The following is a 20,656-nucleotide window of genomic DNA, read 5'->3' on the forward strand; positions in this document are numbered from 1 at the left end:
AGCCAAGGGCAATGTCTTTGTATTAAAAGTACGATTTTCATTAATCTCAGTGCATTTTGAACACCCAATTGTTTGACTCTACTATGTTCTAAGGCACAAGTTCTGCAATTTAATCATGTACTATGTAAAGAAATAGGTCTTTTTATTTTTGAACTGTCAACTGACAACTTCACCTGATATCCTGTAATTCTTGTCTTGAAATATCTAACGACTGGTCTGTCCCTGTTCATCTTCATCACAACACTAACGTATTTGTAGGCTTCAATCACATCCTCCTCCCATGTCAGTCTTCCATTTTTCAGGCTCCCTTGTTGCTCTTAACACAGAAGGCATTCCATGGTTCTAGCCATCCTTTCTGTTCTTCTGGTTTTTGTGTATTATTTTAGATCAAAAACCAGCACACAGTAATGGGGATGGAAAACCAATATAGCTTTATACATGTTCTTTACTCCATCCCCAATTCTTAACACTGTTTCTTTGCAGTTTTTGGTGGGTGGTGGTTTTTCCGTGTTTGTTTGGGGGTTTTTTTGTTTGTTTTTTTTTTTTTTTTTTTTTTTTTTTTTTGCTTGCTTGCTTGCTACTGAGGTTATGTTTCCTTAGATCCATCTACTGAGTAATATCTAGTCAAAAAAGGCTAACTCTAAGAGAACTAGTTGAAAATACCTGAAAAGGTTTTCAGAAAATTTGAATATGTTGTAAAGAATAGATAAGAAAGATAACAAAACTTGGACAAGGACATCAACTACCAAATTACGGAGGTAGGTAAATTCAGGGAACAGTAAGTCTGTTCTAATTCAGTCATCTAGCATTCAAGCAATGAGCTAAAGAGCACTAAAATTCAGACAATGAATCTGACTGAACTATACCAGAATTAGTTCCAATAAAAGCACAAAGACTATGATGTCTCTGAAAACAATTTTGCTGGAGACACAGTAAGGCCAGCAAAGTCACCTAGTCTTTGCTGGACCTTTGATGATTGCCTTTGAAAGGAGGAGAAATGGAAACATACATCAGCTTTTGCAACCATTCTATTTTGCTCTGGAGCAGACAATTCTTACTGATGTCCGAGTTGAAAAGATGGCAGACAAGACACTACAATTCTGAAATAATTCTATAATATTTTCTTGAATGTCCCTGTCACAAGCTAGCAGTTTAAATGAGTTTATCTAAGGGCACAGTCTCTGTAACATGGATTACCTATAGGTGGATGCAGCAGCAGTCTGTTCAGTTCCAAAGAGTAGCTGCTTTATTGCAAAGTTGAAGGTTTTGCTCCATCTTATTCTACATCAAAATACACAATACTGCTTGGAATATCTAAAACAAAATCACCTGAAATGAGTAGGAAGACAGCATAACCAGCACAACGACAATACCTAACACCTCTTAGTTCAACCATTCTGACATGTAACCTATCCATAGTCCACAGACTCTGAACTGTGTGGACTTCCAAGTTCCCCAAACACAAAAGGTATCAGTGCAGATGAACGAAAATCAAAAAGGTAACTACACATAATGATTTGTCTGGATTTTTCCACCAATTATGCAATTTGAGGACAATCTGGGAGAGATGTCTAAATAAGCATCAGGTGAACATTTGGATGACAGATGGATAGAAGTCAAGCCGGTAGTCATCTCATCTGCAGTTAGGTTTAAGAGGTTATCGCAGTAGATGTTGCCATATGTCCCACAGCCAAGGAAGGCGTTTACTAACACATGGTACTGAACAGCTATATACTGAGGTTTTTCAAGCTCAAGGTATGGTTCAGGAGGGATGCTCTGAATGTGTGAAGTCCAACAGCCTTCTATGTGAACACATACAGTGTGACTGCCTGTATAAATACTAATCAAAAGACAATTTCAAGTTTACTTATGTAAGAGATAATAGCTAGTTTAGAGTAAAGAGTTAAAACTGAATGCTGCCTGTACACATTGAGGCCTACCCTTCCTCCAATTTAAGTACAGTTTTAAAAGGTGAAGCATATTCATACCTCTAATGAAAAACACTGAAACCGTTTCAGAGTTTGATGTCAATGACTACATATAGACCACATATCCTCCAGAACTTTTCATTTCTTTTGAACAAAGTTAATCTCTACTCTTTAAAATTATACTTGAAATTAAGTTTAAAGAGCAATACAACAGTGACTGCTTCATGTTACAAGCCTGTGAAGAGTGAGTGAACTGACTGATACATCTGTATAGGATATTAATTCAAATGACCCACCATGATTACTTGATTGTTGACACACAATCATTTATTGATACAACTGGCAATCAGAAAGTTGTTTGGATTCAGCACAGAAGGCACTTAAAAATGGACTGCTCCCCACACCCTAGCCCCTCCACCAGCATGATCAAAAGTAGAACAGAGTCCTGAGATATGTTTCTTATCAAGGGAAAAGGAACCTGCAAAGTGCTGCAGAACAACCAAAATTCATGGAGGGGAAACCAATCGCAAAGAATCACACAATAGTAGCATAACTTCAGTTGAAAGGCACCTTTGTGGATCACCTAGTCTAACGGTCTGCTCTGAGCTGGTCTAACGTCTGAGTTCTGTCAGCCTGCTGATGGTCCTTTCCAATTGCATTCTGAACCTCTGAAGTGATGGAGATTCCACAGCCCCTCTGGCACCTAGTTCCTGAGCTTAATCACTCTCATAATTGATTTTATTTTTTCTTTTATATCCAGTCAAACTTTTCTCTGTTGCAGCTCGTGCCCATTGCCCTTGTTCTTTCACTGTACACTTCTGAGAAGAGGCTGTCTCTGGCTTTTCTAGCACATCTGGCATTAGAACTTCACAACCTGCCAGTCCCTTTTCCCACCTCAACAAATCAGAGAACAAACTTGCTCCAGTCAGTAGACGAGAGAGCCAACAAAGAAATCTTAGTTCTAAATGCTGGTCACAGCAAACTGTAACCTGACAATTCAAGTTCTGCTACTGCATGAGGAAATATGAGAGAAATTCTCAGATATATTCACCTTCATGCTTTCTCTGTGATGAAGAAGCATTCATGGGTTATAAATGCACCTCTCCTATAGCCTCAAATCTTTGTTTTTTGTTTTTTTTAATCATTGAATAGGATATGATAGCTGGGAGTCAAGATAAATTTTGAAGTTTTAATCTTTAAGGATTGCAGACCACAACATTTTTATGTAAAAAAAAAAATCCTGTCCAGCAACAGAACACTCTTTGAACTGAATTCTTTCTTGGGGATTTCTCTAAGTAGAAAACTGTGCAAAGCACCCAAGGTTTAACTCCTGATCATGTGACATAAGGTTTTCTAAACAGCTTTTCCTTGTAATCTCTTTATAATCTCTTAGTCCAGCTCCTTGGTCCTCCTACGCAATACAAAAAGCTACCTGTGGAAATTTAAAACGCACCCCAACCCCCTTCAGTCTCTCACAATCACAGGTGAGGATGTCAACTCTGTAGGCTGGATTTCAAAACTGGATAAGCAATTTGGCTTTTTATGAAAAACAAAAAAAACAAAACCAAAACCAAACCCACATACCACAGTGTAAATATTGGAAAATTGACACCCTGAAAATACAGGGTCTCCCTTCCCATGTCAGGATTTAGAAATAACTGAAAATAGGATAGAAGTAACTGAGTAGGATACTGATCCTCATTTGTGGTAAAAACTGAGCATGTCTGATATAAGCACAATTTAATTTATTTTTTGTTTTCTTGTTCGTTGCATTTAATGATCACATTTAACAATAAGGCAGCAAAAGAACACTACTTGGACGTTCTAGCCTCTCTGGATAACATACATAACCTAAAGTAAAAAAAAAAAAAAACAAACCCCAAAAAAACAAAAAAACCCCCACAAACCCAAAACAAACAACCCCCCCCCAAAAAACCCCCAACAAAAATAAAACTACCTCATACACTTAGTTCTAGACAACTGCTTTCCAATAAATGTGCTAAGGGTCTGTTTATTCTACTTCTGTGAGGTTGTTGTAGTATCCTTGTCTTCATTAATGCCAGAGGAATATAAACTGTATTGTTCTCATGCACAGAATGCATTACTTCATGCTTAAGGCATCCTCTCTCTCCATGTCCAAAGGAACAGCACATATCTGCCACAGTACCTGCCTAAAGTCACACATAAACCAAATACGTGATGAGATTGTAATAATGTGACTGGACAGAGGTCACCTACCTTTCTGCTTCATGATGGCCTCAAAAATTCTTTTTACTCTAAATTAATCTGACCATTTGAAGAAAGGAACACAGCAGGTAAAAAAAAGCCTTTGCTGGTGGCAAAGATACCTACCCTAAACAAAGGCCAGTGGATCTACTAGTAAAAATGCTCATCTACTAAAGAATCAACATGAAAGTGACAAAAAGCAACAGACAAAACAGGTGACATCTACTCTGAAAGGACTCTTAAGGCAATCCACGTCAGAACACACTACAACATAAGCAGTCTCTTACCTGAGCTGGTGAGAACACTCAGGGGACTGCTGGAGGAAGTGAGTGCAGCGGTACCACTCGGTGTATTCTGAGCTGCACTGGCCGCAGCTGCTAATGCAGCCAGGTTCTGCAATTGCATCGCATTCAGTCCTGCAACACATTGAAGAATGCACAGTTTCTCCTACAAGAGTCACCATCATCCAAGCTTAACAGATCCAGCAACCTCAGTGCATCACAAAGGAGTAATGGAAAGGTGCTTCAAAACAACAGGCTTAATACTAGTTACTGATCTTTTCTACATTGCGATTCCTTGTTATAACAAAAAAAAAGCTTTTCTTTGCTCAAATAGATGAATTTTGATAAAAGACCAGGTAGTCATGATCCCAGATATAGACTCCAGAGTACAGAAATTTTCAAGCAGTGTTCTCTCCAGTCACAAAAGCATAGCAGCTATAACAGAGTTAAGCCAGGGTCTGACAGCTCATCTGCAAGCTAGAGAACGTGTCTAGACACCAGGCCAATAACCTCCTCTTCTCGTGTCCCTCCACTCTCTTTGTATGGGCAGAGCAATAACTGCAGAATTCTTTCAAGAAGGCCTACTCACCACAGTGGCCACAAAGTCACACCTTCAACCCACCACCAGCTGAATACCAGCATGTTTTGTTTGGTCCACTTGACAGCCAAGAAGCAGCAGTCAACTGTGAAACAATGTTAAGTGGCAACTCCTGACCACAAGATCAGCCAATGTACACCTAGGCTAGTCAGCTGGTCAAAAGTGGTAAGGAAAATGAGAAACATCAGGCATGTTGTAGGTAAGCAGCCAGGAATACTGCAGGTGGAGGAAGGTATCCCTGCGCTGATGAACTTTTAATGATCAATTTACTCATCTGACTCACCTTAATTTTGAGTCATAATTTTTGAATGAAACCATTCGGTCAGTACTGACACTGTAGTTGGCCTTCTTTTCCTGCCATGGAATTACCACTGATATCAATCTTCTCTGAATTCTGTATTTTAGCCATCCTTTGGTAGGCTAGCTCCATTCTTCCAATTCTGCCTCTCTTCCCTTTTCCCTTATTTCCCTTTTTTGTCTCTACCTTTGCTTATTCTAACAATTCCTCCTCTTTTCATCTGACTTCAGACAATCCCTAGTAATTCTTCCCTACAAAATTAAAACCAAAATTAAATTAATCACCGTTCATATAACAACATCAAAACGTCCTAGGCAGATGCGGCACCTCATCTTTTGGATGCTTAGTAAGTGCTTGGTGACAAAGCACACATCTCAAATAATTGAAAATCTCAGTTTTGTAATTCAAGTATGTAAACAGACAACATAGGAATATAAGTGACAACGCAGTATAAACTATTTATTTTCTAAAAAACTTATACTACCTTTAGCATAGTTTGTTTTGGTTTTTTTATCTTTTTCAATTGTTTTCTCTTTGTGACAGGGTTTCCCTAGCCACATTTAGTGCCTGAAAGAGGATTCTGCCTGTAGACTCTCAAGGTGCCATTGTAACACAAAAGCATGAAGTTAAAACCAAGAAGTTATATGGTTTTGTTTTTATTGTGCTACAGAGGGTTAAAAGTGCAAGTGTTAGAGCTAGTGAAGAACAGAGCAGCTTGCTTCCTTTCTGAAGCAGTTTGGCATGTGCGCACTGCACCTGTCCTCTTGTCATCACATTGTTTTCCCATCTGTTTTCAAACAGCGTCAAGATTAAATTTTGTCTACAAAGTCTGATATAATTTGGGATCTAATTACCTACTTAATTTTTCTTTCTATGAATTTCAAGAAAGGAGATCAGCTGAGATATTAACAGGACTTTGAAACTAAAACTCTTTCTGTGAAGAATCACAGACTTGGAATAATTCTTTCAAAACACCATGCAACATGCTATTTATACGTCTGAGTTCTCAATTTTTAGGGTGGTTTTTTTTTTAATAGTGAAGACAGAATTACCCTGGAAACTTCATAGGCAATCTCAGCTAGTTAGTCCCTTCCCCACCCCAGTCCTTATTGTAGTACCAATTAACATGAACTGCAGTACTGTTTTTCTCCTTTATTACCACTTGCTTTTAAACAGACACGAAGAGGGGAGAAAAAACAGTACTGTGCACGTAACGAAATCTGTTATAGATCACCACCACACAGGATGTTAGTGAAACTGATTTTTCAAAAAATTGCTTTTGGCAAGAGTCTTAGATCCAAGAGCTCTGAAGAGGTCTAATATGAAAAAAGTAAACATAAGAAGCTAAGGTTAGAATCAACCTCAAGTATAAATCAAAGTTCTTACAGTCGAAAACATAACGCTTTGCAAAAGCTTGTAATTGTTACTGATGGGGGTACCAACAAAAGTCAAATGTACAAAGACACTGTACTTTCGTAACACTTTTAGATCAACCTCTGCACAGACAGGCATGTAATATTGTGAACTACTGTACAACCCCAAGAGGCAATTTTAATGCTTAAAATGTTCAGTATTAAAACCAAAACTATAGTTTTTCTGCCAGCAGAAGAATTTAGACAATGTGGTGAATGGAGTTACTAACGCGTTTTATTATTCCCTACCCTGTGAAGACAGAAGGGACAATCAATTTGCAGTCCCAGTACTGCTATACTTAGTGAATATTCTGACTAGCAGTCCACATCAAGGAATTTGGCTCATACCTATTAAGCTGATATTTCCCTAACAGCAATGACATAATCAACTGTAATTCAAACAAAGGAATTAAAGAACCTGAATGAAGGACTAGTTCACATTCCTACCAACATTGCATTTTTCAACTTTCATGTATTTAAGAACAAAGAATTTAAAATGGGAAACCTAGGAATCCATTATCACTGAAACATGCATTAGTGCTTACTTCAAAACACAACGCTTCATGTGTGCAGCTGTTTAGATAAAAACAAATACACAGAACCATCTTTTTGTACCCATAAGGGAAGATAATTTTAAATGCCAGAGGTAGGGGAGATTACCATCATACCACAACTTACCTTAGGGACAATAGTTAACTAAGATTAAGAAGCAACATCCACACTTGTAGCAGAGGATTCCTGCCATTCCAAAGGAGTGGGTAAACTCAGGACTACTTATTTCAAGTGAGGTAAATGTGTCTACAGACTTTTGGCTACTTTCTCTACCCTCCTCCTCTTTGGCACTGAATTTGTCTTCTGGTGGAAAAAACTCACCTCCCATTGGGTGGAGGCTGCTCAATGTGTTCAGGTTCCCAGAAGACGCAGCTGCTGTCTGCTGAAGGAGCTGCAAATAAAGCTAGACATTACACCAAAAAACAAAACAAGAGTGAGAGTGAGGGCTGGCTCCGCTTCTGGGAGAAACTGCATCACACCACAGCCAGAGCGCCGTCACAAAGGGAATTCCCACTGCCCATGCACCACATCACAGCAAAGCGTAAAGAGAATTCCCCTTACACAATACAGCCAGAGCACCACCGTAGTGAAAATCCACACTGCCCATGCATCACATTGCAGCAAAGCAACAGCACAATGCTTTCCTCACTCAACATAATCAACGTTGAGGGAAGTTTATAGCTAATACACCAAGACAAAACCAGTAGTCAGTAGTGAGGGAACTCCTACTCAAAGCATCTCAGGCAGGATTGCCACCCCTAAGGATATACAACCTCAAGCCAGACTTCACAGCTGACGCTGCCAGCATAGGACAAATGGCAGATGACACACCAAAACCAAAGAGCCACCATGAGAGGGAACCCCCTCTGCTTTCCTTAAGCACAGCAGCCATGAAAGAAATTTCAAGCCTCAGCTCAGAAGCTATTTAGAGGGATTTCCTATTCCTACCTCCATTAACTAGGTTACAAAAAACTCCTATCTACCAAACCTAACGCAGTAGTAAAAGCAAGAACGTCCCCGCTTCAACAGTAACCATAGCAAGAATGAGATGAAGCTTTCCTTTTCTGTTCCCCAGACCTTGTATTGCATGACTACAGTTCTCATAGCTACTCTGACAACCAACACGATCCAGAGCACATCAGTTTATGAAAAGTTTACCCTTTGGGGACCCAGCAAAATCAACTAAAATCAGTGAAAAACAGCAGACTACCTTCTGTTCTGTCATTTTTGCTAAAGAGAGTGGTTTCTCTGTATTTTCTGTGAGGTTTTTTTTGTTGCTGCTGGTGGGGGTTTTTTTTTTTGTTTTTTTGGGGGGATTTTTTTGTTGCTGCTGGTGTTTTTTTTTTTTTTACTGTGCACTGTCAGCTGCTTGGTGCTTCCAACCTGATCACCTCTTCTATTTGGACAGCACCAAGTACTGTTCTAGGTTTCACTGGAGGGGGATGAGAGAAATAAAGGCTGAAAAAGGAAAAATGGAAGAGGAATACAAGAATTATGTAATCACATAGACATGAAAAGGGCATTTATATGGGTAAACACTGAGGCCAAAACACACGAAGAAAATCTTCCCAGCACAAAGTCATTCTACAGAAGACCGGGGGAAAAAAGTTTCAGTAGTTAGGGCTACAGTGACTGGGCTTGAAATCCTCACTTAAATGTATCCTGACTAGCTGTTACCGCATAACTTAATTTCAGCCTCCTCATCCACAAAATGGGGATTAAGAACCCTGCTCCTACCTATCAGGAGCCTTCTAAAAATGAACACATTATAGACTAGAAGACAGTCAGACACTGTAATCCCACTGTAAGAGATGAAAAGAACCCAAATCAGAAACTCACTGCTAAGTATTGGGGTCCAAGTGTGTTGAGACCAGCCAGATTTCCCCATACTGAGGCAGCACTGATCTGTTGCATTTGCTGCTGGAGTTGCTGAGCAATTCGTTTCTGCTCTTTGTCCTTCTGCGTGTCTGCAAATTTTACCACAATGGGGGAAGAGCAACCCTGCAAACAGCAATTCAAACAATTACATACTTGCTATCCCCAGCAGTCACAAAAATACTGCATTAAGACCCAGTCATTGAAAGCATTCCCCTCCCGTCCACCCACAGGCATACATACATACATATATATATTCAAACAATTCATTAAAGATTCAAAATCTCATTTGCTTTTAATAGTATTTCATATTTTGGTATTTTCTCTGCAAATGAAGTTTCTATCTTGAGCTCTAAAAATAGGAGCAGAACAAACACAAAGGTCCAGGAGTAGCATTTGCGAAGAAACACACACTGCACTTATCCTTCTCTCTGCTTTCTAGTCCTCCGAACTCCATAGTGACTGCCTGACAAATTACATCTTCTCCTGACACCCACTAACTTGTTTTACCTCCATGGTTTGTGCTTGGTGCATTGCTTTGATTGCTGTTTGTGCCATGGCTCTTGTTGTAAAAGTCACAAACGCACAACCTGGGGAAAGAACAAAAAGGAACGAAGTAATTCACTACAGCTGCAATTATTGGGATGAATAAAGAAATTAAAATGCCTGGGCGGGTGCAGGAATCACAGAAAGAGCTGAAATACCACCTTGAGTGGCAAAAGGCAGCATCCAGTGGAGAACCTTGAACTATCAAGCTTACCTCGGCTCAGGCCATCTGGGCCCCGTAATATCCTGCATTCTTCAATCTGCCCAAAGGGGGAGAACATCACTCGGATATCATTTTCATTGCACTTCTTGGATATCATTCCAATAAACAACTTCCTATCTTCTACTGCTAAGAAATCAAAAGATAAGAGTATTACTAGCAAATATGTGGTTACTAGATCTTACTTTGTCATGTCTTCTCCATCAACTGCCGTTATTTCCCTTGTATTTAGGGTAGAGGCTTGTCAAAAATCAGATTCCCAATAATGGAATCTCTTCAATTTAAGAGGATGTATATGAGATACCTCAATGAACCTGAAGGATGCCTGTTTTATGACATTTTATGTTTACATTTGGCTGACTGTTTCTTGCTTGCAAGCCTGTGAACTGCAAGAATGTAAGAAAAGGGAAAAATACATCAGATTCAGCACTTCCCTGTATCTCCTATGTTCAGCTCCTGGCAAGTGAGAGAAGACTTGTATGTATTTTATTGGACTATTTTCATCCTCTCTCCTCTATCTTCAGACTACCAACATACCTAACTGTATCTAAACAAGAAAGACTCTTTATCATGCCAGTCACATAAATTTAGATCTGCCCATTTCCCCATGCTCCTGTCTCAACAATGGAAGCAACAGCAGTTGCTAAAACGGAACAGTTTTAGTTCTGTTTCAGATTCATCCATTCTGATCTGTACCAAAAACATGAAAATAACACCTCGAATCAGAACGATGGACTGTGTGTTACTGTATCTTGCTCCTAAATGCTGATGCTACCAGATACATTAGAATTGAAGAATACCTTTCGGTGTGCAGACTATTTTAAAATAAATGGTCCAGAAAGACATTTCTCTTAACTTTTCAGTTAGTGGTTACTAATGTCAGTTTAAGGTCACTTAAGGGACTGGGGTAAATTCAAATCCAGAGCAGAACTTCATACTTCTCATTTTACTTATTTAAGGATGCTAATCATCTCTGAAATACTTGCTTTTAAAGGATGAAGCAAATTATGCAGAATATCATTTGGAAATTTAAAACAGTGTGCAAATACAACATTCAGCACAATATAAAATATAATATGATGAAGGCTGTAGCACAATTTGAAGCTTCAAGAGAGAAAGTCTTCTCCTATTTAGTGCCATGGTGAGGGGAAATCAACTTATTTGCTGAGTCTTCTATGGTGTTGAAGAGGAAAATTCCAAACCATTCCAGCTGACATGACTGACTAAATCTTAAGGTTGTACCCAGTTCACTTTCAAGCTCTTAAAGCAGAAAGCTGCTTTCAAATCCTTTTTGCAGTCCATTTTAGTTCAAGAGATACAGAATCCCTTCTATTAATGGCAAGTTAAAATACTTTTTAACTGATGCTTTCTTATTTATATTTTCACCTACACCTTTTACTAAAACTCATATAATTATATAATAGCCTCAGAACTGTCACCCTACAATTCCATTACATACTTCTTTCCTCTTTCCATCATTTTCCCAGGATATTCGTGTGTGTGTATAATGCAAGATCAATTTTAGTTTAGAGAACCTATTCCGTTCTCCTCCCAACAATATTTCACAAGAGTTACTCCTTTCTAGACATATTTACACAGAAACATATTCTATATACACATGGAGGAATTTTTGGATGGAATTACTCCCACTGTATGTTACTGGTATATCCCATCTTCTGTTTTCAATTATCTTAAGATGTAAGCTTTCTGGAACCAGGATTATCTTCTCCATGATGCAATGCTAATCTTATAGTAACTATGGCAAATGGAGAAAATAAAATTCAGCCAAGCCTAAAAAGGCTGAAACTACAAGATGCTAAACACTTTCTTTGCTTATCTTGCAGCAATATGTATAGACACACACATCTGAGCATGTATGTATGTACATACATAAAGTCATCATGGAAATACATGGCTAAATCATCATCTACCCAATGGTAGATCCTAAATGTCTTAATCCATCTGAAACAGCCAATGTGCAGAAATATTCACATTTTTTTCTCTACTGAACTGTTGTGAATTCTCAGTCTCCCTTATATACTACAAGAAGAAGTTTTGACTCCCACCGCAGCTGCAACAGACCTTGCTTCAAATTGGTCAAGCACTTGAAAAAGCATTTCTAGATTTCATAGAATAGTTTGGGTTGGGAAAGACCTTAAAGATCATCTAGTTTCAAGCCCCTGCAATAGGCAGGGATAACCTTTCACCACATCAGGTTGCTCAAGGCCCCATCCAACCTGGCCTTGAACACTTCCAGGGAGGGGGCATCCACCTCCTCTCTGGGCAACCTGTTCCACTGTCTCAACCACCCTCACAGGAAAGAAGTTTTTCCCAATATCTAAGCTAAATCTACCCTCTTTCAGTTTAAAACCATTATCCCTAGTCCTGTCACTACACTGCCTGTTAAAGAATCCCTCCCTGTCCTTCCCGTAGGCCTTCTTTAGGTACTGGAAGTCTGCTATAAGGTCTTCCCTGAGCCTCCTCTAGGCTAAACAACCTGAAGTCTCTCAGCCTGTCCTCATTAAGGGAGGTGCTCCAGTCCCCTGATCATCTTCATGGCCCTCCTCTGGACCCACTTGAGCAGGTCTATGTCCTTCTTATGCTGGGGGCCCCAGAGCCAAACACAGTACTGCAGGTGGGGTCTTAAGAGAGCAGAGCAGAGTGAGAGAATCAGCTCCCTCAACCTGTTAGCCCTTCTTTTGATGCAGCCCAGGATACGACGGGCTTTCTGGGTTGCAAGCGCACATTGCCTCCTCATATTCAGTTTTTCATCCACCAATACCCCCAAGTCCTTCTCCACAGGGCTGCTCTCAATCCACTTATTGCCCAGCCTGTGCCCATGTTTGGGATTGCCCTGACCCAGGTGCCGGACCTTGCAGTTGGCCTTGTTGAACTTCATGAGGTTCGCATGGACCCATCTCTCTAGCCTGTCAAGGTCCCTTCGGATGGCATCCCTTCCCTCTAGGGTATCAACTACAGCACTCAGCGTGGTGTCATTTGCAAACTTGCTGAGGGTGCACTCAATCCCACTGTCCCTGTCCCCAACAAAGATTTAAACCACCTTAGTACAAAGAAGAACTCACTGGATGTTTCCCTAACTGACAACGTGGTTCTACCACAAGCAGCAGCAGTGGGAGATACTGAGTCATGGAATTTTAGAGACATCACTTACGCCTCCTACTATATTGAAAACACACCTTTTTCTTTTTTTCTTTAAAAAAAAAAAAAAAAAAAAAAAAAAAAAATCAGGTCTCCGATTCAAGAAGACTTCATCAGAAGCTGTTCAACAAAAGGAAAATCCTCAAGCTTCCCTATTAGCACAAATGATGCCACCAAACTCAGACTTTAGTAAAGCTTACCATTACTCTTTTCACTGTCAGCTGGTTTCATCTGGATAGGATGGTGCATCTGAAATGTAAAAAGATCATTTAATCCTAGATGCATTCACTTTATACTATATGAAATACATCCCACAAGAACTGTGGAATAAAGAAGTGGTAGCCTAAATTGCCTCTACAGAAGTGCGTATGTAACAATACATAAATTTCTAGAAGAAATAAAAGCTTTCCTAATGATATGCCATCATTCCTCCTCAGAGAGTATTATAGAAGCCATGCCCACCCACTTCATTACCATATTATTCTCCCAAATGGTCCAAAATTCCCTTAAGATCTGTTACCATACAAATCTCATTACATTGCTCTTTTGAATAGTTCTTTTAAAACATTATCTGAGGGCAAAATAACATATGTTTGTACATCAGTGGTGCCAGAGCTCAGAAAAACAAGGTAGAGTTGTGAAGAAAGCATGGCTCTTCGCTTACCCCTGGGAGGATCTTCATGTTGTGAAGAGCATTCTGTGCTTCTAGTGCAGCTTTACGGGTATAAAATGTAACAAAACAGCACCCTGCAATTGAAACAAAATGCTAGCCAAGAAAGAACACTATGAATCTTGACATGCTGTACAGAAATTGTGAGTCCCACTTCTACCCTTCCAATGCAAAACATATGACAAGTAGAAGAGGTTAGACATTGAAATAGGTAGGTTCCACTGATTGTGACTGTTTAAAAGATTTCTAAGTGTAATAAAATGGGATATATTAAGAACTGACCCAACATCACCAATACACGATTAAAACAAACATTTAGATACATCTGCCCAATAATTGTTGGCTACTTCCATTATGAAACTCAATGATTATTTGCTAGTACCAAAAACTTACCTAACTTCACAGGAAATAAGATATTGCATGTAACTGAACTGCAAATCCAGGTACAGCATTTAGTTAGGATTTGATGTACACAAGTATCTGACGTACACAAATGACCAAGACCTCAGTTTTACATTTTATCTGAAACTGTGACTCTTCCAGCAACATTTTGATCGTATCATAGCATCACAATGATGCTCTGGAGCAAAACAATATTAATTTGATGTTCCGCTTTGCAATTATAATCTATACTCTTCAAGCATCCCCATCACTTCTGAGCTGTAAAAAAAAATTATGAATTTCCTCAGCTCAGCTAATGACTGGATCACAGTCCAAGTACAATTAGACACATACACTTAAAGACTGTAAAGCCTGGGATTGCATGCACATGGTCACACAGAGCTCCAACACACAGGGATGTCTGAGTAAGTGAACAGTTAAGATTCTAACTATGTGAAAGCAGCTGAGACAACAAGTCTTACATGGGAAGTACAGAAGTTCTCACCTTTGCTTTGAGGAGGGTTTTGGCTCCTGTCCCTCAAGACATTAATTTCATAGACAGCACCATACTGTTCAAAAAGTTCTCTTAGATCCTTCTCACACCAGCTCCGTGGGACCTGACCCACAAACATCTTGATAGCATCTAGATCAGGTTGGTCTGGGTGATCCAGTGTGCCATTCATTTTCTTTGAGCTATGAAAAACAAGAAAGAACTTCTAGTTTATATCTTTCCACAGATTCTGGATGCTATTGCAGCTAGAAGCAGCATGCTTACAGTGAGATTAAAAAAAAATATTTCTACACATATGTAAGTGTATATGATTAAAACATACATATAAAGAGAGACTCTTGCACATTCCCAGTCCTGCATACCAGAGAATATTCAGAAGCACTATTCACATTCATTGGCAAGCTGCGTACTTGGAAACCAAACACTCTACACAGCTGTTTAAAACTTCTCTTAACATTTGTTCCTATAATGTAGTCAACATCTGGGATTCAGGACATAAATCTGTTGAGATGACTGAAAAATATCACTAGTTCAACCACGTAAGATTTTACAGAAAAAGACACTAGAACAGGAAGGAACCTAAACTCAGTCTACCCACAGACTACTGAAGTTACCAGTAACGACTGAAAATGAGAGGATAACATTTTTCTGTTGTTTTTAAATGTGACTATCTGGAAGTGTTTCCCAGGGTGAAGATCCATCTTAAAACACAGAAACAGGTACAACTGAACAGATGAGAAGCTTCATTAAAGGTTTACAAGGCAACAGCTCTTTGTGAAAGTAGGGAGCTTTCAACAATATTTGGCAAAAAAACAGGCTTAGGTTGTACATGAACAGGTTGGGATTAGGCAATCTAGTTAGACCGAATCAAGTTGAGTAATGGTAGTGTGTTAACATAGAAAAAAAAGTCACTTAAACTACAACACAGAAATTTTGAGAATGGGAATCTTCAACAGGCTTCAAGGCATTACATCTAGCCATACAAGCAGTTTACAGCCTATTCATAAAACTGTGTTATACTCCACCCAGCTAGTTGACAGTCATACACTGCTTTCTGTATTGACTCCTCATTGTTTGTCAAGTGCAATGTGAGGTCTTGTTATCGGTAGTCACAGCCTGGTATACCACAACACCTATCTCTGTGGAAGACTGTAACAACATCCTATTGTAGCTATAGTGATTAGTAGGTTAAAATTGCTGACCAACCCCTGCATAATCTAGAAAGGGCATGGAGAGTGGAATAGCAACTATACAATGATTCCCCCCGCCCCCAAGCTCTTTGTTGAAGAATACAGGTGACTTTCTTCCAGAGTAGTCAGCTCTCTTCATCTCTGCTTTTTCCTTTGAAGATAGTTTTTGAATAGCTTGTTAACTGCATATTACAGCAAACAGTGTTCCTCTCACTGTCCATCTGCAAATCACATTCCTCCCTGAACAGAATTTAAAAAAATAAAAAAAAATTTCCAAACCAGGTGATGTGTAGTTAATTTTTCCCCTCAATACGCTGCTGTTCAGAGCCTAAGGAAAAAACTGATGCCAGGGAAAGCTCATAATTTTATAGCTGTATGAACAGACCTCAGAAACAACAAAGCTTCTTACTAGAAGGGAAAGGAATCATCATAAATCCTTTCACTCCTCTCTACCTTTCCACTCAGAAAGGGTCAGCACCTGCCTAAATAGCCAAGGCAAACAATACCTTTTACAAAGAGGTAAACTACCTCTTTTCAGTCCAGTTGAGAACAACTGGAAATCATTTACCCTCTTCCAATCATAATTTTCAGCCCTGCCTTCTATGCCACGGGTAGCTTCAAGAACATAGCATGGCTCCTGTTAACTGAGCAACTCTTAACATGACCTCAGCAGTATTCAAGGAACCTTTCATTCCTAATTAAAAGGTTTAGTCTGGAGTCATTAATAGGGAAGAACAGAAACTATTCTCCCAACAATTGATTTAAATAACTAATTTTATAATATCAGTACCTGTAACATACTATACACAGTATAGCCAAATAGCTTTAACTCCTCCTTAGCCCTCATCCCTAAAATTATCAGGTCATTTTTCCCCGTCTATCCAGAATCCAATGTCAATTGTCAATGCCCAGTAGGATTTCTTCAAGAAAACAAACTGCAGGCTCTCCTGTCTCTCTTCCTGTCTTTCCCCCTTCTCCCCCTTTCCCCCCACAAGGGGAGTTCATCAGACAGCACAGGCTTCAGAGACAGCAATTCCAACTATCACTTTAGTTATAAACTCAGACATGAAGACAAAATACTTACACAGGGCTAGCATTCAAGGAGCAATGGTCCACCATCATCTCTGGGAGGAAATCCAACTTGAACGCAGCCATCACCTCAGTTTGTGACAAACTACTAACACTAAATCAGTTTATTGCCTAACCCCCAAACAACACCACTTCCAAAAGTCCTGCAGGTCTTAACACTCAGCCACACAAAAAACACTCAAACCACAGAAACAGAAGCTCAGGGAGACCAGCAATAGACACCACAGAAACAGGCTGGACTGGGAAAGGGACATGGAATCCCAGATTAAAAAGGGGATGTGACCATGTGAAGGGAGGCTCAGCTTAATACACAATGAAAATGCTGATGCACTGGGCTTGTTTTGTGCAATTTTCCCTGGCGAAGCAGTACTGAGTGCACTGTCAGATAAACAGAGTGTCAGATCCATGAAGATAGCAATGGGTAACAGAGCAGAAAGAATACAAACTCCAGTCTTTCCATCCCCAACTAACTCCTTGCCTCCCAAAATGGCAGTCCAAGGCCTTGAGATTCAGACAGACACTTTCCATATCACCAATATTAAGGTATGAAGTCAAGAGGTTCCTCCACCATAAACATTTTCAATGGCTGATCTCACTCTTTTCACCTTGTATACTATTTTTGACACTGTCCTAACTTCTAGGGAGAAAAGTGCCAACTAAAATGGTTCTCAGAACCTGCCCAAAAAATCAAAGCTAAGAAGACCGGATTACTGAAAAATACCTTAACTGCCACAGAACATCAAAACCTATTCCTTTTATAGGAGCAAAACATACATTGTTCTGGAAACAATACTTTGCCCATCCCACATCTATAAATCCAGAGATATACAGAGCCTATAGATGACATAGGAAGGGAAAAACACAGTGATTTGCTGAAAACTGTTTTACAGTCTTTCAAAAAAAGTGATCAGACCACCTCAGTTGCTGCATCATTAAAACAGGAATAACATGTTGATCAAGGAACTGTGAGGTGTTTTTATACACACAATACAGACCTCTTGTTAAATTTTCAATACCCAAACTAATGGGGAGATAATCTGCATAATACTGGATGCATTGGGAGATGCAGAAATACCTGATTGCACAGAGTGAGTGCTGCAGAGGCAGCTGGGTGTGTCCAAGCACTCCAGGAGGGATAATTAATTCAAGTCTAACATGAATCCAGATAAGCCTTACGTATACGGTTGATACAACCACAAAATAAACTCTTAGAGCATCAAGGAATGCATGCTGGGGCAGCTACAATCACTTCTTTCTTGTCTGTCAATGACAGCAACATGCACTTGCAGTTATTTAGACTGGCCAGTATATACAGCTTCCTTTACACTTGCATAGTTACAGCATGTCAATTATTTTTTCATAAATAACCATTTCCAACTTCTGGAAAAAAAAAGAAAGAACATTTCCAATCTTCTGCCTACAGTGAGGTTAACTAAAAGTTATTAAAAGCAGTTAGGCCTCGTAATACAAAGCGATATGCATGTTACTGCAAAACAAGGGAGGACATGAGTTTAGCACACATCAGATATTCAACAGTAACTACTTCATGCATGCTCTTACTATGTGATAAATGCAAGCAAGCTTATTCTTTAATGCAAAAGGTGTAAGCTACCTGCTAAGCACCACTGTTAAGAGCATGCAAACAGGCACTAGGGAGCACAGGTCCATTTATTAGCTTTCAGTAAATTGTTCATATCTACCTTCAGACACATCTTACACAATTCCCACTTGAGAAATGCCATGTTGTGTAAAACACATCATATTCAAATGTTAAATTGAGCCTGGAGCCCATTTTATGGATTTCTCTAAAATAAGCCCACAGATAAACACTTCAGATATATACGATTAGAAGAGCAGAAGATATGGTGAGGTTCTTGCCACTGTTCACATAAATCTATAGACCAACACTATAAATTCTGGTCTTACCTACAAAGACCAGAATTCATTCCTTCTGGTCTTCCAGTCATCTTTAGCCTTTTTTAAGCAGCCAGTAAAATACCCCAGCAGCCATGCTCACTGTAGGTTTGATGAAAGATGATGCTGGCAACAGATACTCTAGCAAATGGGTTTTAAAAAGGTTACTGAGATTTATTAGTTTACTGAAGAAAATCACTAAGTCATTATGATTTGATCCTACACCCACCCTTTCCCTCATTTCTCTGCTCCTCAAAATGGAAGTCATATCTGCTTGTTCCATTAAGACAGCCTGCAACAAGTTACAGGCATTGTCACGTTGTTATACTCCAGGTCAAATTCAGCCTACTGGCTTTAATAATTAAAACATTAGTTTTGTGCAACTATCCTGCTACATACTAGTTTTTAATTCTTGTTATACTTACTGTAATTTCTCCTGTGATGTGCTCACTTCATTTAATGAGCAGTGCCAAAAATATTTCACATGCTGTTATGTACAATTCGGGGGAAAGAAAGAGTCAATACTAGAATGGTGAATAAATACCTGAAGGTATGCTAGCCAAGACTCAGTGCCTCAGGGTACCATACTTCTGCATTAATGCTGGCAATTTCAGTGACAAACAGGTTTGTTTTAACATTATTTAGCTGAGGCATCAAGCTAGTGAAATTAAAAGACTTACAGACTTCACTTGTGAAAATATCAGAAAGAGTAGGAAAAGATGGTATTTCGCTACTGCACAGAAATAAGAAAAACTAAATGAGGAAGCAGTGTTTCTTTGAAACTATAAAAAACACAAAAGTCATCCTAGCCATTGCTCACAAAGAAAGAAAGAAAGAAAGAAAAATAAGAGCGCTAAACACACTTATTTTTTGCTCAGATGTCAAATTCCTGCTGGCTTCCAGATCCATTCTTTGACTGTTTCTATTCAAAGGATAATAGAAACAATGTCTGAAATTCCAAGCTCTATGGACTGTAGCTACACATTTAAATGTGGTGCTAATCTAACAATACAAACATTTAAAACTTCTACATACTACAAATTAAATCTGACTTTTTTTACACTCCCGAAGCCCTAGATTATGCTGCAGAATATATCGCTATATATGCTCCTCAGAGATTGTGGAGTATAAATGCTGAAAGTTTTGCTTTTAAGTTTACAGAATTACATCACATCCTGGGGCACAGAACCTAAAAAACCAAAAACCAAAACAAAACAAAAACCCAAACAACAAAAAAAACACCCAACCCACAAAACAAAAAACCTGTGTCATATTTTCTTTCCTAAGAAAGTCTTGTTCATTTCAATGAGCAATTAGCTCCGAAAGCTAAAGATAATACCATCTTTTATTTTATACAGTCTGAACCTCAGACAACATATACAAATCTGAAGCTGAGGGACTACTGGGATGGTGAGAGGCAACTATGGGAAAGGATGCAGGCTATGGGGAAATCAGACGCTGTGAAGCTTTGAAGGAGACAGGTCCTAGAATAAACTTCCCCTTGTATTATCTGTGCATATCCAGATCCCTACAGTGTTGCTGAATTGCAGTTTTGTTTTTAAACAGATAACCCCTAGGTTACATGCATCAAAATATAGTAACTACCTGTCAATATTTTGTTGTTTCATTGTTGATCATGTAAGCATGTGGTCACAATGTTTTCTGCCTATGTTGAAATCCAAACTGTCTCCCCATGCCTCACTGGGTACAAAAAGCCCCTTACCTAGTTGCCAAAACTGCAGTTTCTTCCTCTGCCAATCTCTATGACAGTTATGCACCGTGAGTACACAAGTCTGACACATTCAG

The 20,656-nt window shown here is 39.2% G+C and overlaps 1 protein-coding gene across 19 annotated transcripts in view; it reads right to left on the reverse strand.

Moving 5' to 3' along the window:
* The window catches only part of CELF1 (CUGBP Elav-like family member 1), a 72,995-nt gene that overhangs the window by 22,076 nt on the left and 30,263 nt on the right, over positions 1 to 20,656 (reverse strand). For 8 of the 19 annotated variants that reach the window (XM_030035212.2, XM_030035193.2, XM_030035165.2 and 5 more), the window contains 8 exons: positions 14,652 to 14,839; positions 13,760 to 13,842; positions 13,296 to 13,344; positions 9,931 to 10,065; positions 9,681 to 9,760; positions 9,135 to 9,296; positions 7,617 to 7,698; positions 4,442 to 4,570 (listed from right to left, as the gene is read on the reverse strand). In XM_030035212.2, the coding sequence (XP_029891072.1) occupies positions 4,442 to 4,570; positions 7,617 to 7,698; positions 9,135 to 9,296; positions 9,681 to 9,760; positions 9,931 to 10,065; positions 13,296 to 13,344; positions 13,760 to 13,842; positions 14,652 to 14,829 (898 nt within the window). In that variant the 5' untranslated portion in view covers positions 14,830 to 14,839. Of the gene's footprint in view, positions 1 to 4,441; positions 4,571 to 7,616; positions 7,699 to 9,134; positions 9,297 to 9,680; positions 9,761 to 9,930; positions 10,066 to 13,295; positions 13,345 to 13,759; positions 13,843 to 14,651; positions 14,840 to 16,931; positions 17,169 to 20,656 lie in introns of those variants that run through there. The other 11 variants (XM_030035116.2, XM_030035078.2, XM_041128950.1 and 8 more) reach the window with 7 other exon arrangements.

Source organism: Aquila chrysaetos, chromosome 2, assembly GCF_900496995.4.
Source record: "Aquila chrysaetos chrysaetos chromosome 2, bAquChr1.4, whole genome shotgun sequence".
Classification (NCBI taxonomy): Eukaryota; Metazoa; Chordata; class Aves; order Accipitriformes; family Accipitridae; genus Aquila; species Aquila chrysaetos.